Source organism: Polistes fuscatus, unplaced genomic scaffold (genome assembly GCF_010416935.1).
Source record: "Polistes fuscatus isolate 324 unplaced genomic scaffold, CU_Pfus_HIC Scaffold31, whole genome shotgun sequence".
Lineage (NCBI taxonomy): Eukaryota > Metazoa > Arthropoda > Insecta > Hymenoptera > Vespidae > Polistes > Polistes fuscatus.
The window spans coordinates 27,891-42,287 of NW_025113109.1; the positions used below are offsets into that span (position 1 = coordinate 27,891).

The window sequence follows — 14,397 nt, forward strand, 5'->3', positions numbered from 1 at the left end:
ACACGAAATACTAAAGAAAATCCTTGTCATTCCACGCTCGTTATTTAGTATTAAAAAAATATCAGAATATAGATATAAGTCCAGACTAAATGTAAGGGAGATAGATAAAATTATTTCATGCTGTAGATTTGAAATCTCTTTGCCCACGCATCGTAAAAACCGGAAGACATTGATCACTTTTGGAAGTTTCTTTTGGTCGGGATGCGTACGGATTGTAAAAATTCAATCTAAACATTTTTTCCCAAACGCACCAAAAAAATATAACTTCAATAAGAAATTTTATATTAAAGAATAGTAAGTTAAAATACATACAATTAATAATAATAATAACGACATAATAGACGCAATAAAATCTATACTATGCAATATAATAAAAAAGTAAAATTATAAAGTAAAATAGAGAATTTTATGAACAAAAGTCGAATATAGAATAGATTGATAGATATTCTAATATTAAAACACTGAACGATATCGCTTCTAACAAATAAAGAAATATAAAGTTAACAAGTAAAGCAATAAAATAAAAAGATATTACTAATATATATTAAATAAAATAAAAGCAATATAAGATTTTATTGTACTGAGCTATCAGACAGCTGGCGGAAGAGTGTTGATCTTTCCTCCATGTCAAGGAGGTTTCCATTTTTTGCAACAATGTTCGACGTTGCTATCGTAATTTTTGCCTACTCGACGAATCGCTTGCTCTTACTTTCTAGTTTCCACTTCGTTAGCCTCTCCTAGTCGACAGCTATCAAGGTTGCCGTTATCTAGGGGCTACGAACAAGGCAATACCTATGACAACCTAGACGTGAGTTTATAATTTTTATATCTTATTTTAGATAGTTGAGCCGTGTTACGTCAAAAAGTGTTTGCCGGCAAAAATTTCTGTCGCACTTTGGAACAGAATATTGACAAAAATGTCAGATATTATCTTTTGTAAAATCTCAATAATATAGGTTTCGCTGGTTTTTAGGTAACGTTGTATTTCATTTAAATATCTTTAACTATTACTGGATTATCTATTTGTAAAACAAATTTTCTTAATATTGTAGCAACTATTCCCTTCATATCGAACATTGCAAATGTTTTACCTGTAAAAGTGGTATTAAATACATATCTATTTTGCAAAATAACTGTTTCGAATAAAAATTCAAGAATCTATAAAAATGTGGTATTACCTATGCAGTCTCTTCTTCCAGAACTGAATGGTAAAAAACATTTGGGATTTTAATTGCCTGGTGAAAACTGATCGGAATAAAATATTAAAGGGTCCTTTTAACACTATTCCTACCGACACTTCACGTATACCTATTCCTACCGCGGCTGGTCAAATGACCGGTCTTTCACAACTTATATTTTTCAATATTGAATGCAGACCAATGGCCAGCTTACCAGTATAAAAATATATTTTCTTTTATTTAAGAGTACATAATCTACATTTTATTCGTTTTCGTCGCATTTTTTACAAATGGGCTTCTCAACTGTACATTTTCCGCATACGTACTTTTTACATTTTAGACAGATTTTGTTCGTCTTATTATCTTTACAATACCTTATCTGACATGTTTTCCGTTCACGAGAACCTGTACTTGTACTTGCGATGGGTATTGGTTGATTTTTTTTGCCGAGCTCTTGTTGGTATTCGATGACAAGTTCTTCTGCCAATTGAAATAGAAATTCCTGTCTTGTAATTTCTCCTCCCGTAGTTTCTTTATATAACACCCATGCATTTATCCCGGCTAAATCCAAGATATTAAAAAATACTTGCAAAGGCCATCTCCGAGATTTAGATTTTACCGAATAATTTCTGGCTATTTGGTCGGTCACATCTACGCCAAACTTGGTGCTATTATATAATTGAATTGTCTCCGGTGTTCGGGTGTCATTTTTTTCAATTTGTACGGAGTTGTGCATTGAACTGAGAATTAGAACTTTCTTTCTTGGTTTGGCTTTGTAAACTGTCAACATACAATTATTTGAGCGATAGAGTTTGGTTGAAAAAAGTGCCATGTCGTCATTTTTCAGTTTTGCCAGTCTTGGTAGCTCTTTTCTATTTGCTCTAATTGTCCCAACAATCGTAGTTTTTTTTGCTAAAAGTTTTGTTGCTAAAGGTAGGCTTGTAAAAAAGTTGTCCGTGGTTATATTTCTTCCACATCCTACATACGGTTTTGCTAATTTCATAGTGACAAACTCTCCAAGAGGAACTGAGGGTTCTCTACTTTCATCTTTTCCCAAATATGGAAAGCCGTTTATTATATATTTGCTACGCACATCGATGCTAACCAGAATTTTATACCAAATTTGTCCGGTTTATTGGGCATGTATTGAGTAAATCTACACCTTGCTTTCGTTGGAAACAATTGTTCGTCAATAGTAATATATGGTCCTGGTTTATAACAATTCTGACTGTTGTCAATAAACTTGTACCAAACTTCGGAAATCATAGCAAATTTATCGGTTTGTAACCGTTGGTTTCGTTGATTTCTGTCGTCAAATCGAATAAATCTCATAATCTCCGTAAAGTCATGTCTACTCATAGTATTTGAGAAAAAAGGCGGGCCCCACTTTTTATTCCATAGAAGTGCTATATCTATATTCTTAGCCTCATATGCGCCGCGTGCATACAGAATTGCAAAAAATGCATATAACTTTGCAGTAGATAGTTCCCATTTATATCCCAACACTCTAAATGCCTCTGCCTCTGTGCACTTTCTTATAAGTTCGATTATATTCTTATCAATTATCACAGAAAATGCCGCCCTAACTTCGCCTTTCATAATATTACGTTTACTGTACCCAGTCGGGCCTGATGTTTCCCTAAAAATATTATGACCAGGTGCTCTTCCAGGATTAGACCCTATTTTTACTTCGTGCCAAACAGTTCCGTCCATCGCAATTTCGCTTACTTCTTCCTCATTCTCACTATCGGAACTAACTAAGAATCTCCTTCTCTTTCGTCGTCTACGTACGTTCGAAATATTCTCTTCGTTCTCATCGGTGTTCGAATCTGTTTCAAGTGGATCATAATTTTCCGTATTGTTATTTTCCATATCCAGAATTTCCTGATCATCTTCAGAACATTCTGCATCGATGTCATTTACTTTCTCTAATAATACATTCGCACTCCTCAAACGTCTTGCCATTTTGGGGACAAATATTCCACAAAAATAAAAACTAAAATATGAAAATATAAATCAAAATAGATAAAAAATGAATAAAAGATAAAATGTGAAACTTACTGCGAAGTATTGTTAGTCTTGTTCACTATTTTGAAAATGGCACTTATAACACGTAATACGATATAAAATATTACAAAATAATAATAAAAGACTGCCAAGTATGCTCTTTGTGACTTTCACGTTCGATGCACTCTGTTCGTGTCGCAAGACTACACTGATTTGAATTCGTGAGAAGACGTCTATACACTTCCTTCAGTTACAAGTTTATTTATTTTACGTCATAGTAGATGAGATGGCGTAGAACATTCGAGGATCTTGACCGTATCGGATATCAATCAAGCAAATAAACACCGCTAGCCCGATAGTCGAGTGAGAACTGTAAACACTTGGAAGTGCCGTAAACCATTTTCTGGAAGGCACTTATCGGATAAAATGTGTCATAACTACATTACCTTTCGTTTGTAACGACTTTATAGTTTTGGCATTGAGTCTTAGAGAGAAACTCTTACATAAATATATAAATCGTACTACCGGTCAAATGACTGGTCGTGGTAGGTAAGACAGACTACAAATTTTTCTCGGAAAATAAACAATAGAAAAATAAGTGAATATTGAAAAATATATCATACATATATATGAGGAAAAGTGGTAAAGTTTAAAGGCGATTCACATACGTTGAATGTAGGAAATTCCAAATGAAAATTTAAAAACGGTCATTTGACCGGTCCTGGTAGGAATAGTGTTAATATTTATCGTTTCTATGAAGTGTAAATATAGTAAGCATTAGATCACAATCTTTCGGTATTACCACATTCTCGTCCACTAAATAAATTAAATAAAAACATATAACTAGTACATAAAATAATAATTCGAATAGTAAAAAATATATTCATGTAGTCATGTTGTATATGTAGGAATACCTTTCACATCTTTTTGTAAAACTCGACTTATGATAGGAGCAGCAGGGAAAAAACGTAATGTCTCCTTGATAACACGCTCAAAATACTTCATTTTTTTAATATCTTGAAGTTTAATAGGAACATTTTGGGGATCGCTTGAGCCGTACAGTTTGTACAACTCTTCGTATACTTGTTGCTGCACTCAGAAATAAGGAAAACAATACAAGGTTAGTAAAAAGATATATTTGATTATTTATGTAGTATTTAAATGCTATCTGTACATACTTGAACTTCCGAAAATGTCGCAAGCATTAAGAATAGAAAAGCAAGTGTTCCAGCTGTTGTGTTGCTTCCCCGAAAAGTAATACTATTTATATTTTATGTTTACTCGGTTCAAAAAATTGTATTTAATCTAAAATTAAAAAAACTTATTGCAAAAACTAATGTATTATATTCATCATAATTATCTTGTTCCGAATATACTCCTGTCTCATAAAATGATTTCAAATCAAGAAATGTACTTGTATTTTGTCCTTTATTCAGAAAAATATATAATTTATTATTTAGAATTGTTATAAAAGATTTCTATTCTTAAACGGATCAACAATAGAACTCGTTTTTAAACTGTTATACTTATTTGCATCTGACTTCCAATTCTGAAGTAATTTTATCTTTTCGCATTGACTCTTTTTTTTCGTATAATCTAGACGAATGAAAGTTATATACATTAGTAATATATGATTTTGTTTTTTGAATTTTCAGATAAGATTAAATAATTTAAAATAGGAATAATCTTTTTATTTATACATCGTTCGTGATTTTATTAAAATGAGATAAAAGTCTCTGTAATCTCTTTCCCGTAGATGAATTATTAAAAATAATATTAGGATGTAACCAGAACTTCACGATCCTTTGTATACCTATGTCCATTAGTCTGAAAAAATTTAAAATTCAATAAGAAAAAACAAATATGGAATAAAATTACATTATATTATATAAATATTAAAATATTGTATTTATTTTATTACTCTAACATATATTCATCAAGTTTGCATTCGGGATTGTTCTGCAAATCAAGATCACGACCTAAAAAGCTATCTGTCAGTACAAAAAAAAGCATATTTTAATTAACTTACTTACATTTATACAAATAATTGAAACATTTAGGAATTACAAAAGCTTACCATATATTATATCTAAAGTACATAGATGTACATAATGCATGATATCTACATTTGCTCCGTTAGTAGTTTCTAAAATTGTTGCTAGTCTGTTTGAATTTTTTAATATCGAGTCTATATAGGTTGAATGAAATTTTTCTTTGAATATTGGACTTAAGATTTTTCGATGAATTTACCAATTTGATGCTCGAAATAAAAGAATATTTCTTAGTTAAATTTTTTACGTTTTTTCTCTTTTATATATTTATTAGTTAAATATTAGGAAAAAAAAACTCATTTTATACGTATATATTTTTGTGAGACTGTAAGCATTATATGTTCAGATAAAGAAAAGTAGTTCTTTTACCAGCAATCCTCTGTAAAACATTTAAAAATATTCTTTTGGATTATTATATATATATATATTATAACATATAAACGTGTTGATTACCTGGAATAGTAAACAACCCATTACCCAGAGCCGGTTTGAAAAAATCATATATCTGATTTTTCTCATAACTGTTAGACCTTTTTGTTATAATCTAAAAAAAAACAAAAAATTAAATAAAAATAAAAAGCAAAGAATAACATAAATTAAACTCGCGTTTACTCAATAAACGGCATTAAAGTAAATCTGATGAATTTTACCTCAATACATTTAGAATCATCAAATAATATAAATAATTTTGGATTTATCCAGAATCGCCATGGCGATGTATATTTGGTAGATAGTTTTAACATTTTATTGGTAACAAATAAATGAATAATAAATAAAACAATTATTATAGTTTTTTTTCTAGTGTGTGAACTCAAGGGTCATTGTAACTCTCAGATAAATCTTACGGTCTTCTCATCAAACGATTGAGGCAACGGTGCGTCAATCAGCTTAAGAGGCATTTAGTGCATCAACTTTTACACTCATCTTTTCTCGTGGTGTGCCAAACACGATTGATTGGTCGCTGACCGTTAGACGATCTCAACATCTCACCTCGCAGTGCATCAATAACATCGCTGTGCGGAAACACTCAAATTGTGCAACTCAGTGAACTGTACTCAACTATCTTTTTGACTCAATCTTCTTTCTTCTTTAATCCGTTTGCGCCCAGTATTGAGCATAGGCTTCACTTAACGTTCTCCATCTATTCCTATCTTGTGCGGTTCTTATCCATGGTAGTCCTGCTGATCTCTTGATATCGTCATACAATCGAGTTATTTGTCGACCTCTATTTCTTTTTCCCGCCCATGGTCTCCACTTGAGCATCTTAGCGTTCCATCTATTGTCCTTGATGCGAACTATGTGTCCGGCATAGTCCCATTTCAACTGTGTTATTCTTGTTGTTATGTCAGTTACTTTAGTTCTCTGCCTGATCCAGTCGTTTCTTCTCCTTTATCTTAACGAGATACCAATCATTGCCTGTTCCATAGCCCTTTGTTTCACTTCAATTATTGTTATTATTTGTTTTGTGAGGGTCCAGGTTTGAGCTTCATAGGTTATGACAGGGAGAATACAGTAATCAAATACTTTTGATCGCAAGTGCTGGGGTATCTTTTTGTTTTTCAAAATGAAAGCTTGTTTTCCGAATGCTAATATTTAACTAATAAATATATAAAAGAGAAAAAACGTAAAAAATTTAACTAAGAAATATTCTTTTATTTCGAGCATCAAGTTGGTAAATTCATCGAAAAATCTTAAGTCCAATATTCAAAGAAAAATTTCATTCAACCTATATAGACTCGATATTAAAAAATTCAAACAGACTAGCAACAATTTTAGAAACTACTAACGGAGCAAATGTAGATATCATGCATTATGTACATCTATGTACTTTAGATATAATATATGGTAAGCTTTTGTAATTCCTAAATGTTTCAATTATTTGTATAAATGTAAGTAAGTTAATTAAAATATGCTTTTTTTTGTACTGACAGATAGCTTTTTAGGTCGTGATCTTGATTTGCAGAACAATCCCGAATGCAAACTTGATGAATATATGTTAGAGTAATAAAATAAATACAATATTTTAATATTTATATAATATAATGTAATTTTATTCCATATTTGTTTTTTCTTATTGAATTTTAAATTTTTTCAGACTAATGGACATAGGTATACAAAGGATCGTGAAGTTCTGGTTACATCCTCATATTATTTTTAATAATTCATCTACGGGAAAGAGATTACAGAGACTTTTATCTCATTTTAATAAAATCACGAACGATGTATAAATAAAAAGATTATTCCTATTTTAAATTATTTAATCTTATCTGAAAATTCAAAAAACAAAATCATATATTACTAATGTATATAACTTTCATTCGTCAAGATTATATGAAAAAAAAAGAGTTAATGCAAAAAGATAAAATTACTCCAGAATTGTAAGTGTCAGATGAAAGTAAGTAGAACATTTTAAAATCAACTTCTATTGTTTATTCATTTATAAATAGAAAACTTTTATACCAATGCTAAGTAATATATTATATATTTTTCTGAATAAAGTACAAAAAATTTGTTGCACAAATAAAAAATCCAGTTATAGTTAAAGTTATTGTAAACGTCTTATGCAGGTTCGTGCACGTTGGCGCCTGCACTAGTGTGAGTGCGTGCGGATGTTTGTTTAGGACATCGATATTCTTAAGATTGAGTGTGAAGAACACAGGCTGTATGCGTAACCCGTAGAGGGAAGCCGATGCTCCGTTGTTCGATGGAAAAGTATAAAATGGCAGTCGGACAATTCGGCGAGAGGGGGTCAGTTCAGTATTTGTCGGTTCTTATGTTAGTTATGACGAGTGAGGCTTAGTTTATGTTATTGGTTGGGTCGGAAAATCTTACGTCGAGAGAGTGACTTTAGAATAAAGATATATATCCTGATACCAAAACCTCGCCTCTCAATTCTCTTATGAAACCCTTTTTATGATTCTTATGTATCTTACGGTAACGGGTTATTACAATTATTAGGAATTATCCGCTATTACGAGTAACGGTTTTATTAAATCTTATGTGCTGTGGTGTAGTTTACAATATTGACCTGAAATACAGCCTTACCTTAAAACCAGCGAAACCTGTATTATTGAGATTTTACAAAAGATAATATCTGACATTAATTTGTCAATAATCTTATCCAAAGTGCGACAGGAATATTTGTCGGCAGACACCTCTCGACGTAACACGGCTCAACTACGTAAAATAAGATATAAAAAAATTATAAACTTACGTCTACGTTGTCATAAGTATTGCTTTGTTTGTAGCCCCTAGATAACGGAAAACTTAATAGCTTATGTCTAGGAGAGGGTAACGAAGTCGAAACTATAAAATAAGAGCAAGCGATTCGTCGAGTAGGCAGAAATTGCGATGGCAACGTCGAACATTGTTGCAAAAAATGGAAATTTTCTCGCCATGGAGGAAAATATCGACACTCTCCCGCCAGCTGTTTTATAGCTCAGTTCAATAAAATCTTATACTGCTTTTCTTTTATTTAATATATATTAGTAATATCTTTTTATTATATGGCTTCACTCTATAACTGTATATTTCTTTATTCGTTAGAAACGATATCGTTAAGTATTTTAATATTAGAGTACCTATTACTCTACTGTATATTCGACTTTTGTTCACAATATTCTTTATTTTACTTCCTTATTTAACTTTTGTAATGTATTGCATTGTATAGATTTTATTGCGTCTATTCCGTCCTTATTATTATAATTAAGTGTATGTATTTTAACTTGCTATTCTTGAATATATCATTTCTTATTGTAGTTATATTTCTTTTGGAACGTCTGTTAAAAAATGTTTAGATTGAATTTTTACAATGCGTGTGCATCTTGACCACAACAAACTTCCGAAAGCGATCAATGTCTTCCGGTTTTTACGATGCGCGGGCAAAGAGATTTCAAATTTACAGCATGAAATAATTCGATTTTTCTCTCTTACATTTAGTGTGGACTGATATCTATATTCTGATATTTTTTCAGTACTAAATAACGAGCGTGGAGTGACAAGGATTTTCTTTAGGCATTCGTGTAGCACTCAACGTGTCAGCGGTCTATGTACGATCCATAAAGATTATAGAATCTTAGCGTATATTCGAAATACGCGCCTCAATTATTTTGAGAATATCGTAGAAAGAATATTTTTTCTTTGTGTTAATATTGAGAATATTGAAATGTTATCGCTTCTCTCCACTCTTCATACCATTGCTAAGCACGCCCTGCTTGGTCCATTAACAAAGATACTCGTCCTATTCTTCCCCTGGCTTATTAGAATTATTTCGTATGGTGGTGATTGATATTAAAAAAACTGTGAATATCTTCAAAAATATCTGGAAAAACATTGATTATTTAATAATATTAGTAATAAAAGTCTTTTTTGAGGTTTAGGGAGGTATATTTATTATTTATTAGTTTTAATTCGTTTTATTTTTTCTCTATAGTGATTATCAAATTAGGTTGAAAATGTATAAACCTGATAACAAAGGTGTGCGATTTTTTTTACGCCATAACAATATAAAGCTAGCTCATTTTTGAAAAGATTAGGTTGCGTTTTATTATATGATATATTTATTTTTTCTTTTAACTACAAAAAACCAAAACAAATAAATAATATTTATTAGAAAAATTTTAAGGGAAATAAACGGATGCTATACGAGCGTATGTGCTACAAAAGATTGGGATAAATAAAAAAAATAATATGTAATCAAATGTGTCTCAAGCGAAAAGTAAACTCCCATTATTTCTTGATTATTGCAATCGACATAATCGAAAAGAAATATTTTATTCTATCGGTCTTGCACGGGTGGATAAATGTATGAATTCCTGTAAAAGATATTTGGAGCTAAACATTCGCTTTATTGTAACAAAATTATGAAGAAACGCTGATGTACAATAAAAATAAAGTTTTGTAGTACATTAATTTATCATTCCAATAATAAAAGAAAAACTATGTGCATTATATCTCGAATAATTAAAACTGATCAACATATTGCATTTACAATAATGCAAAACGAAGTTTTTTCAATCTAATCGTAATCAATATACCTTTTACTATTCTTCTGATTTCTTTGGATTATTTGATAATTTTTTATTAGTGTGAAGACGAAATAAAAAAATCACTTTGGTAAGGCCACAGCTAATAAGTAACGGCATGAGCAGTGCAGTTATTTGTTAGTTGGGATGGAGATGAATGAGTGTGTGCGGGAGTGTGTGTGTGTTTGGCACTAGGACAACGCAGTAAAGCCGTTGCGACGGACACAAGCAAACAAAAGTAAGACAAGAGAGAGAGAATAGGCCGATCGTCCAGACTTAGAAGACGTGTACGACATGTAAGACTTGTAAGACGTGTGAGACGTGTAAGACGTAATTCTAGAAGCCGTGTAAGACGTTATTTTTGTGAGCCGTTTAAGACGTTCCATTTGTTTGTAATTTCTTTAGTTTAAAATAAATAATAAAATCGCTGTATTCGATGCAAAATTCATATTAAAATAATATCCCCACTGAAAATCATTTAAATTTTTTCGTAATATTTTTCGATAATCTGCGATACTTCTGGTGTGTACTTCATTAATGTAAACGTCTCATGCAGGTTCGTGCACGTTGGCGCCTGCACCAGTGTGAGTGCGTGCGGATGTTTGTTTAGGATATCGATATTCTTAAGATTAAGTGTGAGGAAGAGAGGCTGTATGCGTCACCCGTGGAGGGAGGCCGATGCTCCGTTTTTCGATGGAAAAGTATAAAAAGGGAGTCGGACAATACGGCGGGAGAGGAGTGAGTGAGTGAGTTAGTTCAGTATTTGCCGGTTCTTATGTTAGTTATGATGACTCTTCTTATGATTCTTATTTATCTTACGGTAACGTGTTATTACAATTATTAAGAATTGTCCGCTATTAGAAGTAAAGGTTTTATGAAATCTTTTGTGCTGGGGAGTTTACATTAAATTATTAGAAAATGATATAAATTTGCAGAAAAATCCGGAATGTAAACTTGATGAATATATGTCAGAGTAATAATAAGTAGAATATTTAAATACTTCTAATATAACACAATATAATTCTATATTCGTTGTCTTAATAATTTTTTTGTTTATTTAGAAAGATTGATATACGCATTCAAAGAGATCCCAAAATCTAGTTAAATCATGATATTTGTTGAACGACCGATGCCTTGTATCGGTACTCCGGTGGTTTTCTTGTCGTTGAAAATGCACTGGCAGGTGGATGAGGAATGAGGGTAGGTGAAAATAAATTAAAATATATTTTGGAGCCCAGTCAGTACTAATAAGTACGATTTATTTTGCTCGTTGCAGGGAAAAGCTTTTCGGCATAAAAACCCTTGTTGAAAAATACAGTTGTTGCTGATGTGTCGCTGGCTTGACTATCGGCAGCTATCGCTGATAATGTTAATCCAAAGCAGAATATAATTCTGACCACGTGGCCTTCTTCTCTTGTTCCTTTGTTCCGCTGATGTAATAGTAGAGCAGGAGTGTAGTTCTCTTCGTAGTGATCGCTCGCAGGTCTCGTGGTAGAATCATGTTGAAGCGTGAAAGCGCGAGCTTTTAGAGAAAACCCGTAGAAACCGTAGCTGTCGATGAATATGATTGGACTAATAGAAATAGTGAGAGAACGCGTGCTAGGCGACACAAGCGCCCTGCACGGAGTTTGATGCGCTCCTTCAGTACACCGTAACTAAGATGTTTTTTGTCCCTATATCTCGGCGACTATCGATATGTCTCGGGATGTCTCGAAACGATTCCCACTCACTCGCTTGCGTAGGATTACGCAACAATTTTAGTTTTTACAACTGATCTCTGGGGAAAAAAGACTAAAGGAACGTTTATCACACTCTGATAAAATAACTAACGAGGTATAAATAAAATAATCATTCCTATTGTAAATCGTCCTAATTTACCAAAAAATAATATCTTATTCATATAATATGTGATGATAAAAGAGCGTGTTAATATAGTATTGTTATTACGAGGAGAGTTTTGTGTGTGAAAGAAGACGAAAGAACACAAACAACGACGACAACGAAGAACTAAGTACGACGATATCTTCGTTAATTACGACATTTAAAGAAACACATAACACAACGAATTAATTAATTAATAATTTAAATTATAGATACGTACGACTTTATTCTATCTCGTCTCATTATATCGAATTAAATCTTATTAAATAAATTAAATAAATTAAATAAATACATAAGTAAATGTTACATGTTTATATATAAAATTTTTCTTCGTAAAGATTGGAAAAATAAAAAAAGTAATCAAAGTAAGAAGATAAAATCTTTAGAGAAGTATTATTATAAAAAATAAATTTGACTTTTTTAATTATATACATGTAGGAAATAGTTTTTTAATCCTACTGATACTCTAACTTACTATTTTCTCCGATATTGGTACTCTACTCTTTAAACTCATTCTCTACTCTTTTAACTTTTACACTCGTCGATACTCTTTACATTCGTTAATACACTCGTCAAACTTATCAAACTCATCAAACTCGTCAAACTCATACTCCTCTGCCCATTCTCTAACCTTATATCCTTTCTTCCTTTTGTCTTCCCCGCATCAACGCTGAATACATACATACACACATACTCTCTCATTCCCTTCATACAATAATAATACAGGAAAACATTGCTTATGAATATACCTAACCGAAAAACAACTTTTTACTTATACTCGATTATTCTTGAATATTCATATTTCAATGCCTCATGCTTCTATATTTATTCCAATCCTACACTCGGCCATTCTGCACGTACATTCGTCCTCGAATGTATCTCTCTCTCTCTCCTTTTCACGCATTAACTCATTCATAACATCTTTCTTTCTAATTTCGCTTTTATTTTACATTTAGTATTTCACTGACTCATAACATCTTTTGTTCTAATTTTGTTTTTATTTTACATTCTCATCCCAATAAATACACTCATCCATATACATAGGCGCCTTCGTTTACAAATTTCCTTCTTCTTCTTCTTTCTTTAGTTTAGGCTAATTGCCTGTTTGTAACGACGTTTTTCTTCCTATTGCACTGTTAAATTGTCGCACCATCGTTTTCGTGGGCGTCCCGTGCTTCTGCGGCCTACCGGTGACTTATCCCGTGCAATTCTGACAATTCTTCCGTTGTCCATTCTGTTATATGTTCGTTCCATTCTTTTTTTCTTTTTAGTATCCATTCGTTAATGTTTTCCACTTTGCATGTTCTTCTATATCTTCACTTCTCTCTCGATCCAGTAGTGTTTTTCCAGCTATTCTGCGAAGAACTCTCATTTCGGTTGTCTCTAGTAACTGTTTCGTTTTCGCCGTGTCTGGTCGAGTTTCTGCGGTATGACATAATAGGTCTTACCATTGCCTTGTAGATTCTTGCTTTGGTCTCTATGTCAATGTTTTTGTTTCGCCATATTGTGTCATTCAAACAACCCGCTATTCTGGATGCCTTCATTGTCTGTTCTCTTACCTCTGCTTCAACATCACCATATCCTGAGATTTCTATTCCTAGGTACTTAAATCTCATTTCCTGCTGAATAACCTTCCCTTCAATTTCCAGTTTGCATCTTAACGGTGTCTTTGATGTTGTCATGCATTTAGTTTTCTGGGCCGATATTTTCATGTTGAATGATTTGGCTATGCAGTTAAATCGGTGTAGTAGACGTTGTAGATCATCCTCATTTTCGGCCACTAATACAGCGTCATCAGCATAGCATAGGATGGTTATTTTTCACTGCCCATTTTATATCCTTTTAGCAGTCTTACGTTTCTTATTATTTCGTCCATAATGATGTTAAAAAGCAGGGGACTTAGGGAATCCCCTTGTCGGATACCACGACCTGCATCAATCGGTTCAGTCAAGACGCCATTTATCTTTGCTTGGATCTTATTGTTTCTATAGATGTCCTCTATGGTCTTGATAAGATTGTTCGGAATTTGCCGGTTATAGAGGAGGTGTATAACATCCTTTAACTGCACTCGGTCGAATGCCTTTTCCAAATCAATGAAACACATATATGCTGGTCTGTTTTATTCAATTGATTTTTCTGTTATCTCTCTTATGATGAAAACCGCGTCTGTTCACGATCTGCTTGATTTGAATCCCTGTTGTTCGTCTTCTAGATTCGTTAAGCTGTTAATTTTGTTCGTTATAACCTTTTTTGTTA

General features: G+C 32.3%; 2 protein-coding genes across 2 annotated transcripts; both read right to left on the minus strand.

Annotated features, from left to right (window-relative positions):
* Window positions 1-1,425: 1,425 nt before the first annotated feature.
* LOC122520372 (piggyBac transposable element-derived protein 3-like) lies at window positions 1,426-2,269 on the minus strand. Its single transcript, XM_043640463.1, has one exon. It carries the CDS (start codon window positions 2,179-2,181, stop codon window positions 1,441-1,443), a length of 741 nt encoding a protein of 246 aa, XP_043496398.1. The 5' UTR covers window positions 2,182-2,269; the 3' UTR covers window positions 1,426-1,440.
* A 7-nt stretch (window positions 2,270-2,276) lies between these two features.
* LOC122520358 lies at window positions 2,277-3,844 on the minus strand (the record flags this gene model as incomplete). The annotated part of the gene is made up of 2 exons (XM_043640451.1): window positions 3,240-3,844; window positions 2,277-3,159 (listed from the first exon to the last, which is right to left on the minus strand). A coding segment is annotated over exon 2 (867 nt), but the record flags the coding sequence as incomplete, so codon positions are not given.
* Between the last annotated feature and the right edge of the window lie 10,553 nt (window positions 3,845-14,397).